The sequence below is a fragment of the Bos grunniens genome, chromosome 6 (assembly GCF_055505025.1).
Source record: "Bos grunniens cultivar Pamir isolate PY7600 chromosome 6, Bosgru_T2T1.0, whole genome shotgun sequence".
Classification (NCBI taxonomy): Eukaryota; Metazoa; Chordata; class Mammalia; order Artiodactyla; family Bovidae; genus Bos; species Bos grunniens.
The window spans coordinates 34,253,407-34,267,434 of record NC_141170.1 but is presented as its reverse complement, the minus strand read 5'-3'; the positions used below and the strand labels follow the sequence as shown (position 1 = coordinate 34,267,434).

The window sequence follows — 14,028 nt, the reverse complement described above, 5'->3', positions numbered from 1 at the left end:
TGGTAGGTCATCAAAATCTGCATTTATTAAATTAGAAAAAAATACTTGGTATTTCATGGTTGCAATAGGCTATTGCCACAAGCCTTAGGAGGCAATTGGCTACAGTAATACAAAGGAATAAACTTTTATACTGGAGTGAGTAGCCTATACCTTCTTCAGCGGATCTTCCCAACCCAGGAATTGAAACAGGGTCTCCTGCATTGCAGGCGGATTCTTTACCAGTTGAGCTATCAGGGAATCCCATGTGGAAAGATAATGCTCATTAATTCTTCAACATATTAACAAATCTTCATTTTTTTCTAGGCATTTAACCTTAACAATAATTTACAAAACTTCCCCCTGGTGGTCAAAGCATGTAAATGCACCTATAAAATGTTCAGTTTTTTGTGCCATTGTTTTGGGACGGCTCATGAAGTTACTATCACATTCCCCCAAATATTTGAAACAAAAATACGTTTTTGACTAGCTAATTGCTGTCTATATTTATCAATCATGCTTTTCTGTGAATATCTGAAGGTAGGGATATTCTGTATGTGCACATGTGTGTGGGGTATGTGTGTGTCTTTATGTTATCTTTATAACTGAAAAATTAGGGAGATTTCACAGCAGACAAAGGTCAGAAGATCTCTGGCTTAATTTATCACCATGCTTTGTTTCTTAGATATAATTTTTTTAAATTAAAATCCTTCCAATGGATTTATAAATAGAAAATATGTAAAATCTCTTTGGAAAACATGAAAGAACAAGAAAAAAAAGGGGAAAATAAGTATTTGTGAGCTCTGAAGAAATGATAAAGTTATACATGGGTTTCCTAAACTCTGAGAATTTAAAAAGTTTTTTGTTTAAGAAGACATCCCTAACAAATACATCCTAAAAATGTTATGGATTATCCTCAAAAATTTGCATTGCTTGTCTTCTATACTCTAGCTCACTGACTTAAAAAGCCCAGTATCTCTATTGTATTTTTCAAACCAGGCTAAACTGGCTAACTACCTTATAAATTTAAATCCTTTACAAATTGGCCATGGGTTTTTTGGTTGATTAAAGTGATTTGGAAATAAATCATGTCATTTAATCTCACTTCATTGTACTACAACCACAGAATATATGGATTCTCATGCATGTATGACCTGCATACAGCTCTCAGTGTTTAAGTTGTATAGTGCATTAGAGGCCTGTTTTTGAAGCAATCCAGTTTCGGTAATAAGTCACTTTTGTGTAGACTCCAGGTTTGTTCCTTTGACCACAGTTATCTCCCCAGCTCACAATTCCAATGAGATACCAGGTATCTTTAAAGTCCTTTCCAACTAAAGGTCCCCCAGAATCACCCTGAAAAGAAAAAAAGAGAAAGAAAATGAATTAAATATGAAACTCATTACTTAAGATATTTTGATGAACCACATATTTTATTATTAGAAAGTATATTTATAGACTACCAACTGCAGGATAATTCATTGAAACATGGGTTTTAGTAATTATAAAAGCCTTAAAGTTCAATTTCCACATTTAAAAATTATTTTTCAGTTTTATAGATGTATAATTCATGAATAAAATCATATATATTTAAAGTGTACATTGTGATAATTTGACATATGTGCTTTGTGAAATGATTACCATGATCAGGTTAATTAACACATCCATCACCTCACATAGTTACTTGGTGTGTATGTGTGCGTGTGTGTGTGTGTGTGTGTGTGTGTGTGTGGTGAGAATACTTAAGGTCTACTCTTAGCAGATTTCAAGTATACAACACAGAAAGTCAAGCTGTGACTTTTTTTTTTTTTCCTGACTCCAAGTAGGGTGCCTGGGCTTCAAGCTGTGATTTTTTTTTTTCCTGACTCCAAGTAGGGTGCCTGGGCTTCCGTTTTATCAGATGAACCAAACCCCTCCCCATGAACCCTAGTAGCCATCCTTGTATTCCTGCTTCCATTGTGCCTGAGTCCCTTCCTTGATGATTTCCCCAACTTTTTTATGACTAGAACTGCCTAGAGCTGCCTTATATGCACAGCACAGTCACAAGGCAGGAATCTTACCTGTGCTCCCCAATGCAGTGAAAGCTCTTTATTTTATGACCACCACTCTATCCAGAGACTTACCACTAATCTCACCATTCGCCTAGATTCCCGGGTTCTCTGTGTTCCAGTCGCCACCTTCCACTTGTCTGTCATAGCCTGAACCTCTCTCTGGAATCCCTGAATGCTAGCTGCCTCCCTCCACACTCTTAGCCTAGATGTATACCAGATTCTGCTCTGGCCCAGCCCATGTGCTGCACAACTCCCTGCTGGTTTTCTGACAGAGGTTGTCTATGCTGTGTAATCTGTGGGACTCTGGGCAGAGTTTTCTGCCACCTGATGACAATACAATTCCCATCATTTCACCATATGGAATCACCTCCTTGGAGTTTTCAAGAACCCCCACATGTTCTTGTAAACACTTATAAAGCAAGTGCCTACAGGATGAAACATGTGTTACAAATGCATTTGTCTGAAAATATACATGCAGGACAGATGCTGGACAAGAGGAGGGCCCTGGAAAGGGGACTAGATACAACTTGACCTAATCTGCCTCACCATTAACTGCTTCTCACTTCTCATCCTCCTTAGGCTGAGACCCAACAGATTACTTGCAGTTGCCTCAAATATGAATTGTAATTTCACACCTTCATAATATGGCTGTGCTTTATCTCTTTTCTATAATATTCTCTGCTTATTCTATAACCAGCTAAATGTTCTTTATCTTTCAGGCCTCATTGAAGTATTATCTCTCTCATATTTGTTCCAAAGATGTTCCCTTCAAGCTAAAAATATTTATTCTCCACATCTGAAACTAACATTGTATTGTAAATCAACTATACTTTAAATAAAAAATTGTTCTCTATTATATAACTTATTACATCATAGTTTATTGTTCATGATTATTTCCTTTCTAGATGTTAGCTCTTTAAGGAAAGAGACTCTGCTTTATGAAACTCTGGATTTCTGATATTAAAATTAAATTTTATTGGTTAGTTTGATAACATCAAGGAAGCTTTTTGGTTATTTTGTTTTGCTTAATTTGTTTGTTTTGCTTAATAAAACATTAAAATGTTTGTGTTTGAAATTAGCATTTATAAATTTTTGCATGGACATAATCTCTGTATTTTACTAATATAAAGAGCATAGAATATTTTTGAGCCAGATAAAATATTTTTGAGTTAATGGCATCAAAATAATCTCTCTCCACCTACCCTGCAGGCATCATATATTCCTTCCAGATATCCAGCACACATCATTCCAAATTTTATATCACTGCCATACACATGTGGCTGCTTGCACACATCATCACTTATGATTTTCAGTCTGGCTTCTCGAAGATCATTTTGGGATTCCCCTTAAGGAAAAGCAAAGTAATTTTAGTGTTTACAAGCAGTATTCTTAGCTAGAATGAAGTGCAGACCTTTTTATTTCAAACTAAAGTTGTCAATCCTAAAGGAAATCAATCTTGAATATTCATTGGAAGGACTTATGTGGAAGCTGAAGCTCCAATACTTTGGCCACCTGATGCAAAGAGCCGACTCATTAGAAAGGACCCTGATGCTGGGAAAGATAGAAGGCCAGAGGAGAAGGGGATGACAGAGGATGAGATGGTTGAATGGCATCACTGATTCAATGGTCAAGAGTTTGAGCAAGCTCTGGGAAATGGTGAAAGACAGGGAAGCCTGGCACGTTGCAGTCTGTGGTTTCGCAAACAGTTGGATATGACAGAGTGACTGAACAACAACAAAAGTTGTCAAACAAGATGAAGTTAATGTAAGAAGTTCTTAAGGAAATAAGTTCTATTTATTCTCTGGCAAATGTAAATGAAAATTGTCTTTATCTCATTTTTAAATATCTATACTAGCAAAGAAAACATTTTGTTTCTTTTTTTCTGGGAAACCTTTGTACCTTTACTTAAAAACAATCAGTTTGTATATTTAGGAAGGTATTATTTTTTTAATAAGTTTTTATTTGTAGATTGTTCCCAGAAACTTTGTAGGCCTAGACAGTTTTGGCCTGATAAAATAACTATATATCTTTATTTTATCCTTTATATTTTATGGGGAACTCTCACACACATAATGACAGGTAAAGGCAATGATTTCATTATGTATTATAATTTTGGAACCCCAGGTCATAAACTAGAGCCTGAGTTATAGAAACCAATACTAATGCAGAAGACAACTATTTATGATAGAAACCAATAATATAACAAGTATTCAGGGGTTCTTTGTATCAGCCACATGCTGGTTGGGAAACTGACCCTGCAGTAGACAAAATTCTACTATGATCCCCAAGATTCCTATGTGATGTCTTTCCCCCTAGGTCTAAGTGGGACCTGTGAATATAATGGATGTCATTCTCATGATTAGGTTATATTCTGTGACACAGGTGAGGGAATATTGAAGATTAATTAAGATGTAGTCAGCTTGATATTGAGTTCATTAAAAGGGAAATTATTCAAGATGGGCCTGACTGAATCAGATAAGCCTTTTTAGAAGGGGTTTAGGCCTTCTGCTGAAGCTCCAATACTTTGGTCACCTGATGTGAAGAACTGACTCACTGGAAAAGGCCCTGATGCTGAGAAAGATTGAAGGCAGGAGGAGAAGGGGATGACAGAGGATGAGATAGTTGGGTGGCATCACGAACTCAATGCTGAGTTTGAGCAAGCTCCGGTAGTTGCTGATGGATAGGGAAGCCTGGAGTGCTGCAGTCCAAGGGGTCATAAAGAGTTGGACATGACTGAGCGACTGAAATGAACTGAACTAGGCTTTCCCTGAGTTCAGAGACTTTTTCCCAATAGTGTTGGAGAAGCAAGCTGCCATAAACTCTGTAGGTGCAAGAAACTAAATTCCATCAACAACCAGTGAGCTTGGAAAAGAGTCATAGATGAGACCTCAACCCCAGCCAATACTTTGATTGCTAATGAGATGTTGAGAGGAGATGCCAGCTATGCTATGTCTGGATTTCTGACCCATAGAAACTGTGAAATCATAAATGCATTTTCTTTCAAGTTGTTAAATTTGTGGCAATTTGTTACACAGTAGTAGAAAACTAATCAGATCATATCAGTCGCTCAGTCATGTCCGACTCTTTGCGACCCCATGAATCCCAGCACGCCAGGCCTCCCTGTCCATCACCAATACCCGGAGTTCACTGAGACTTACGTCCATCGAGTCAGTGATGCCATCCAGCCATCTCATCCTCTGTCGTCCCCTTTTCCTCCTGCCCCCAATCCCTCCCAGCATCAGAGTCTTTTCCAATGAGTCAACTCTTCACATTAGGTGGCCAAAGTACTAGAGTTTCAGCTTTAGCATCATTTCTTCCAAAGAAACCCCAGGGCTGATCTCTTTCAGAAACTAATAATGGACACTAATTTCTGTAGAATGTCAATTCAGGATTTTTTCTGGACAGGTATTTGCTAAAATGTTTAAAAATGCTCAAGATATTCTGTTCTTTGAGTACAACTAGTGTAATTTTTTTTGGCTATTACATTACCAATTAAAAATAATTCATGCCCAGTGCTGGGAAAGGTAAGATGAAATGCACAGTGTAGGTGACAGTATAAATTCATAGCTTTTTAATAAAACTCATTGGCAAGGAGTTATAAAAAGTTTAGCCTACAAATCCTGTACATCCCTCAACTATTTCTCAACTACTGTGAGAATGCTTAATGACATTTCCCAGAAAGTATTGCTCTTTTTTCAAGGAATCAGTTTTTAAATTCAATTTTCTCCATTTTTTCATTTTTATTATATTCATTGCCACCCTTATATTATTTCCTTCCTCGTATTTATTTTAGGTTTATTTTCTCTTCTTTTCTAGTGTCTTAAAAGGAGAGCTTTCTTATTTTATAATGCATTTTGCTATGTTTCCCTGTCTCTGTACTGTTTTAGCTGCATCCTGCATTCATTTCATTCTATTAATACTTATAATTATCTTCAAGATTTCCTCTTTTACCTATGGATTATTTAGAAGTGTGTTGTTTAATTTTTAAGCATTTAGAGATTTTTCTATTATCTCTCTGTTACTGGTTTTTAGTTTGATTGCATTACCATCAGAGAGCATACTATATATGATTTCCATTCTTTTAAGTTTGTCGGAGAATGTTTTATAGACGTAGATATAGTCTATCTTGGTGAATGTTCCATTGGTGCTTTAAAAAAGTAGGTATCCTGTTGCTAATTATAGTGTTCTACATAAATTAGATTGTATTGCTACTCAAAAACTATTATGGCAGATATATTTCTGTGCCAACCTGAGACTCCAGGTCAGAAATGATTTCTTTCCATCAAGCCAAAGGGAATCTGAGATGCTCCTCTCATCAAATGAAGAATGCAACTCTATCTTAGGAGAAGATCCATTAGAGAGAGAGAAGACATATTGTTGTCAGGCTTATAGCTCCCTGGGCTTATTAAACTATGGGTAATCATTTCTGTGATTGGAAATATAACCTTAAAGAAACCACATGGGACATCTGGAGAAAAATCTAAAGACCATCAAGCCCATCATCAACCACATTAGTGAAAGGTATTCCTGGTTCCTTAGTGAAGAATGAGAATTAATGATTTATTCTTTAGAGTTTATTGTATATCAATAAATTGTATAGAGCTCGGTGAATGAATTTTTTTTTTCTCAAAAAGTCCTTTCTTATCTTCTCAAGCCTAGAGTCAAAGAAACCCTGTTGCTGTTGTTATATGTATGCGCCTGGACCAAATTTCAGAATCCAGAGTATGTCTGAGTATGTTTTGAAAACCTTAAAACATGAAGCCAATTTTATTTTTTAGGAGATTGTTAATATATCAAGTTAAATCATTTTAGAGAGGTCAGTGGAAACTTTATTTTCAGAGATGATTTGTCTCTATACAGTATTCTTACCCCGAATCACTCTTAATTAGCCTCTTTAGTTCTGAAGCAGATTTTGCTGCAACTGGAGATTATAGCTGAGCAAAGGAAACATTTTTGAGGTGACTGAGAAAAGTGATACTAAGTGACGGAGCAAACTAAGGGGAAGGGCAGGTGAAAAAGAGAGGAGGCTCACAGAGGTGAGGCTCAAAGTGAAGGTGTCAGAGTGAAGGTAGGCATGAGTATTTTAGCATATCTAGTGTATACCTGGCATTGCATAGGTAATGGTACATAGAGATAGACTTTAGTGTTTCTGAGGGAACCTTCTTTCCCTTTATATCTTCCTTGAAGCCTTTCCTGTTGGAGCTCTTTCCCTCATTACGCGTGATTCTGACCAAGCTGCCAATCACATATCTACCTTTATTTCTGTAGTTGTAAGAGTGAGAATTGAGTCAACCAGTCAGTCTGGTACCCCTGGACACAAGCTGGGCCAAAAGAGACCTTTTCAGGGATTAACATAGATTCTGGCAAAGGAAGAGACGTGTTCTTCCCTGGCGTCAGCTAGGTGAAGATGTACACGCTGAGCTGCTGTTGGCCACCCTCACCACTATGTGGCGCTAGAATCCCTTGTAATGAAGGTGACCTGGGGAAAACCGAACCAACCCGTGCAAAAACTCAGAGATTCAGAGCCTGATGACATTACACAAACTCCTGAATTCACACATACCTGAAGCCAGACTCATATCACCTCTTAATTCCAAATTACAAAGGTCAAATTTGCCATATTATTATTATTTTTTACTTTAGTTAATTTGGGTTGAGCTTCTGTCACTTGCAAAACAAGAGCCCTAATCCAAACTGTGTGGAAAAGTCTGACAGGATATTACTGATGGACATTAAATAACATTGCCATGAATAGAGCTTAGAGCTCCGTGATTCATTTTTAGATACCCACCACCATAAAAAAGTGCTCCAAATCCTGTGATATAGACAGTTGAATTTGGTTGGAAGGACGCAGAGGCTTCTGGCAAACAAATTCGACGGATGTCATCAGTAAAGGAGACTCTGGGAGAGAACTGCACAACAGCAATGTCGTACTCTCTTGCTGGGGAGCTGTACCTCTCATGGACGATAATTCTTTTGATGTTTCTTTTCATTAATGGAGGGTTGATTTTTGTTCCAAAGCTAACAGTCCACTGATGTGGGTTTGCTTTACTGGAAAAGTTTAGATAGTAACAGAATATATGAATTGCATTACAATAATTGCATGTAGGTTAATAAAAAAAGAAAATTCCACCCTAATACACTTGGATTCAATGATAGCTTTCTTTGACCATATAGTCTACTGCTACTATTTTGAAAGATAAAATATATATGAAGAGCATCTTCGAGCTGGAATCCAGTACAGAATTATTGAATTTTAGAGCTGTAAAGCCTATAAAATGTTGTTCATTCATTTCTTCAGTAAATATTTATTGATCATCTACATGTTGAACCTTATTTGAAGTGCCAGGAATAAAGTGGTGAACAAGTCAGAAAAGCCCCTGCTGGTGGGTACATTTGATTCCAGGGAAGGAAAAAGAGCAAAACGAATGACTAGATCAATAACTTACAGCAGTGATAAGGACTGTAAATAGGGCAGTGGATATGGCACTTGGGTTGAGACATGGTTGATGAGCAGTCAGCTATGGGAAGATGGGATAAGTTTTCAGGCAAATATCCCAAGAAGAGACTGGCTGCAGTTCAGGAAACAAAGGAAGAATGATGGGAAATGAGGTTGGCGAGGTAGGCAGGGGCCAGATTTTAGAGTGTTTTGTACGTCAATCAAAAGATGCTTGCTCCTTGGAAGAAAAGCTATGACAAACATAGACAGCATATTAAAAAGCAGAGACATCACTTTGCCAACAAAGGTCCAGATAATCAAAGCTATGGTTTTTCCAATAGTCATGTATGGATGTGAGAGTTGGACCATAAGGAAGGTTGAGTGTGGAAGAACTGATGCTTTAAAATTATGGTGCTGGGGAGGACTCTTGAGAGTCCCCTGGATTGCAAGAAGATCAAACCAGTCAATCCTAAAGGAAATCAACCCTGAATATTCATTGGAAGGACTGATGCTGAAGCTGAAGCTCCAAGACTTTGGCCACCTGATGCGAACAGATGGCTCACCGGAAAAGACCTTGATGTTGGGAAAGATTGAGAACAGGGAGAGAAGAGGGCAACAGAGGGTGAGATGGTTGTATGGCATCAATGACTCAATGGACATGAGTTTGAGTAAACTTTGGGAGAGATAGCTAAGGACAGGGAAGCCTGGCATGCTGCAGTCTATGGGGTTGCAAAGAGTAGAACATAGCAACTGAATGACAACAAATAGGTCTTGAATAAAGTGCTTAAATTTTATTCAAATAATATGGGAATTCCCTGGATGATTTTAACTGAGAGTAATGTACTCTCAATTACATTAAAAAATCACATTGGGAGAACTTGGGGAGAAGATGGCAGAGGAGTAGGATGGGGAGAACACTTTCTCTCCCACAAATTCATCAAAAGAACATTTAAACGCCAAGTAAATTCCACAAAACAACTTCTGAATGCCGGCAGAAGACATCAGGCACCCAGAGAAGCAGCCCAAGTCTTCGAAAGGAGGTAGGAAAAAATATAAAAGACAAAAAAAGAGACAAAAGAGGGAGGGACGGAGTTCTGTCCCGGGAAGGGAGTCTTAAAAAGAGAGAAGTTTCCAAACACCAGGAAACCTAACTGCCGAATCTGTGCCGAGCCTTGGAAGCACAGAGGGCAACATAAAGGGGGGAAAAATAAATAAACAATTAAAACCTGCAGATTGCGAGCCCTACGGTAACTCCCCCAGTGGAGAAGCAGCGCAGACGCCTACACACGCCACTAGCAAGCGGGGGCTGGGCAGGGAGGCGCGGCGCGGGCTGCATCGCTTAGAGTAAGGATCTGTCCTGATACCCAGAGCGCTATCTGAGCGAAATAATTTGGGCTAGCAAACCAGACTGTGGGATATCTACCATGTGAAAAGCCAGCCCTAATCTAAGACACCACCAGGCCCGCGCACAGAACAAAGGACTGAACAGAGATAGCTGGCTGCAGACCATCACCCTCCGGGGACAGGCAGGCAAAGCTGGAAGGGGGCAATCGCAGCCCCAGAGAGACATTATTTATAAAACTATAAGCAGGCTTCTTTGCTAACTAAAACTTCTTGGGGGTCTGGGCGGTCAACATCTTCCTGAGAAGGTGTGCTGGTTGTACACCTAGATAACCGAGCGGCGGGGAGGCAATAAGTCGCAGCAATCGCCCTCGCCAAACACCTCATCACCTGAGCTGCTCGGACCTGGGAAGGGCACAAAACGCAGGCCCAAGAGAGTCTGGGCCTCTGAGGACTACCCGAGTGCCTGAACCTGAGCAGCTTGGACCTGGGAGGTGCAGGCAGCCCAAGGCCGGCCACGGATGGTTCCCAGCAGAGCAACCTAGAGCCTGAGCAGTGTGGGCAGGGAGGCTACACGCGCCGTGAGTGGGGGCAGACCCAGTGTGGCTGAGGCACTGTGAGCACACGCCAGAGTTATTTGTTTGCAGCATCCCTCCCTTCCTCCCCACAGCGCGACTGAACAAGTGAGCCTAAAAAAAAAAAAAAAGTATCCTCCACTGTCCCCTTTGTGTCAGGGCAGAAACCAGACACTGAAGAGACCAGCAAACAGAAGAAGCTATAACAGAGGGAACTGCCTTGGAAGTTACAGGCAATAGATTAAAACCCTGTGGTTAGTACCGACTACATAGGAAGGGGCCTATAGATCTTGAGAAATATAAGTCGGACCAAGGAACTAGCCAAAAATCAACTGAACCCACAATACTCACAACAAAACCTGAGAAAGTCCTAGATATATTTTTACTATTTTTACGATCATTCTTTCTTTTTTTTTTAAATTAAAAAAAAATTTTTTAAGTCCTCTATTATTCCTTTAATTTTCACTTTTATAACATATTACTTTGCAAAAAAAAAAGACCCTATTTTTTTTAAAGCAAACTTCATATATATATATTTTTTATAATTTTTTTGACCTTGTTTCTTTTCTTTTTTTTTCTTCTTTTCTTTAACATCATATTTTTGAAATTCCAAACTCTACTCTAGATTTTTAATTTAGGTTTTTGGTATTTGTTATCAATCTTGTACCTATAGTTTTTTTTTATAATTTCTGTGACTATTTTTTTTTTCTTTTTTTCTCTGTTTCTTTCTCTTCTTCTTTTATATAACATTGTATATCTGAAATTCCAAACTCTACTCTAGATTTTTAATTTTAGCTTTTTGGTATTTGTTATCAATTTTGTACCTGTATTTTCTTTATAATTTTTGTGACTTTGTATGTTTTTGTTTGTTTGTTTGTTTTTTTCTCTCTTTCTTTTCCTTCTTCTTTTTTTAACATTGTATTTTTGAAATTCCAAACTCTACTCTAGATTTTTAACTTTTGCTTTTTGGTATTAGTTATCAATTTTGTACCTACATTTTCTTTATAATTTTTGTGACCTTGTTTGTTTTTGTTTGTTCGGTTTTTCTCTCTTTCTTTTCCTTCTTCTTTCCTTTAACATCATATTTTTGAAATTCCAAACTCTACTCTAGATTTTTAATTTTTGCTTTTATGTATTTGTTACCAATTCTGTACCTTTAAGAACCCAATCTTCAGTACCCATTTTTCACTAGGGAGCGAGATTACTGGCTTGACTGCTCTCTCTCCCTTTGGACTCTCCTTTTTCTCCACCAGGTTGCCTGTGTCTCCTCCCTAACCCCTCTCTACTCTACCCAACTCTGTGAATTTCTGTGTGTTCCAGACGGTGGAGAACACTTAGGGAACTGATTACTGGCTGGATCTGTCTCCCTCCTTTTCATTCTCCCCTTTTATCCTCCTGGCCACCTCTGTCTCCTTCCTCCTTCTTCTCTTCTCTGTATAATTCCGTGAACATCTCTGAGCAGTCCAGTTGTGGAGTGCACATAAGAAAGTGATTACTGGCTAGCCCACTCTCTCCTCTATTGATTCCACCTCATCTCATTCGAGTCACCCTAACTCCCTCCTCCCTCTTCTCTTCTCCATGTAATGCTGTGAACCTCTCTGGGTGACCCCCCAGTAGAGAAACTTTTCATCTTTAATGTAGATGTTTTATCAGTGGTGCTGTATAGAAGGAGAAGTTTTGAAACTACTGTAAAGATAAGACCGATAACCGGAAGCAGGAGACTTAAGTCCAAACCCTGACTCCAGGGAACTCCTGACTCCAAGGAACATTAATTGACAGGAGCTCATCAAATGCCTCCATACCGACACTGAAACCAAGCACCACACAAGGGCCAATAAGTTCCAGGGCAAGACATACCAAGCAAATTCTCCAGCAACAAAGGAACACAGCCCTGAGCTCCAAGATACAGGCTGCCCAAAGTCACCCCCAAACCATAGACATCTCATAATTCATTACTGGACACTTCATTGCACTCCAGAGAGAAGAAATATAGCTCCACCCACCAGAACACCGACACAAGCTTCCCTAACTAGGAAACCTTGACAAGCCACCTGTACAAACCCACACACAGTGAGGAAACGCCACAATAAAGAGAACTCCACAAACTGCCAGAATACAGAAAGGACACCCCAAACTCAGCAATTTAAGATGAAGAGACAGAGGAATACCCAGCAGGTAAAGGAACAGGATAAATGCCCACCAAACCAAACAAAAGAGGAAGAGATAGGGAATCTACCTGATAAAGAATTCCGAATAATGATAGTGAAATTGATCCAAAATCTTGAAACTAAAATGGAATCACAGATAAATAGCCTGGAGACAAGGATTGAGAAGATGCAAGAAAGGTTTAACAAGGACCTAGAAGAAATAAAAAAGTCAATATATAATGAATAATGCAATAAATGAAATTAAAAACACTCTGGAGGCAACAAATAATAGAATAACAGAGGCAGAAGATAGGATTAGTGAATTAGAAGATAGAATGGTAGAAATAAATGAATCAGAGAGGATAAAAGAAAAATGAATTAAAAGAAATGAGGACAATCTCAGAGACCTCCAAGACAATATTAAACGCTACAACATTCAAATCATAGGGGTCCCAGAAGAAGAAGACAAAAAGAAAGACCATGAGAAAATACTTGAGGAGATAATAGTTGAAAACTTCCCTAAAATGGGGAAGGAAATAATCACTCAAGTCCAAGAAACCCAGAGAGTCCCGAACAGGATAAACCGAAGGCAAAACACCCCAAGACACATGTTAATCAAATTAACAAAGATCAAACACAAAGAACAAATATTAAAAGCAGCAAGGGAAAATCAACAAATAACACACAAGGGAATTCCCATAAGGATAACAGCTGATCTTTCAATAGAAACTCTTCAAGCCAGGAGGGAATGGCAAGACATACTTAAAATGATGAAAGAAAATAATCTACAGCCCAGATTATTGTACCCAGCAAGGATCTCATTCAAATATGAAGGAGAAATCAAAAGCTTCTCAGACAAGCAAAAGCTGAGAGAATTCTGCACCACCAAACCAGCTCTCCAACAAATACTAAAGGATATTCTCTAGACAGGAAACACAAAAATGGTGTATAAACTCGAACCCAAAACGATAAAGTAAATGGCAACGGGATCATACTGATCAGTAATTACTTTAAACGTAAATGGGTTGAATGCCCCAACCAAAAGACAAAGACTGGCTGAATAAATACAAAAACAAGACCCCTACATATGTTGTCTACAAGAGACCCATCTCAAAACAGGGGACACATACAGACTGAAAGTGAAGGGCTGGAAAAAGATTTTCCATGCAAATAGGGACCAAAAGAAAGCAGGAGTAGCAATACTCATATCAGATGAAATAGACTTTAAAACAAAGGCTGTGAAAAGAGACAAAGATGGTCACTACATAATGATCAAAGGATCAATCCAAGAAAAAGTTATAACAATTATAAATATATATGCACCCAACATGGGAGCACTGCAGTATGTAAGACAAATGCTAACAAGTATGAAAGGAGAAATTAACAATAACACAATAATAGTGGGAGACTTTAATACCCCACTCACACCTATGGATAGATCAACTAAACAGAAAATTAACAAGGAAACACAAACTTTAAACGATACAATAGACCAGTTAGAC

The 14,028-nt window shown here is 38.4% G+C and overlaps 1 protein-coding gene across 6 annotated transcripts in view; it reads right to left on the bottom strand.

Annotated features, from left to right (window-relative positions):
• The window catches only part of TMPRSS11A (transmembrane serine protease 11A), a 63,417-nt gene continuing 49,389 nt past the window's right edge, over positions 1–14,028 (bottom strand). For all 6 annotated transcript variants that reach the window (XM_086405575.1, XM_086405572.1, XM_086405573.1 and 3 more), the window contains 3 exons: positions 7,816–8,075; positions 3,227–3,369; positions 1–1,329 (listed from right to left, as the gene is read on the bottom strand). In XM_086405575.1, coding sequence (XP_086261701.1) covers positions 1,168–1,329; positions 3,227–3,369; positions 7,816–8,075 — 565 coding nt within the window. In that variant the 3' untranslated portion in view covers positions 1–1,167. The remainder of the gene's footprint in view (positions 1,330–3,226; positions 3,370–7,815; positions 8,076–14,028) is intronic.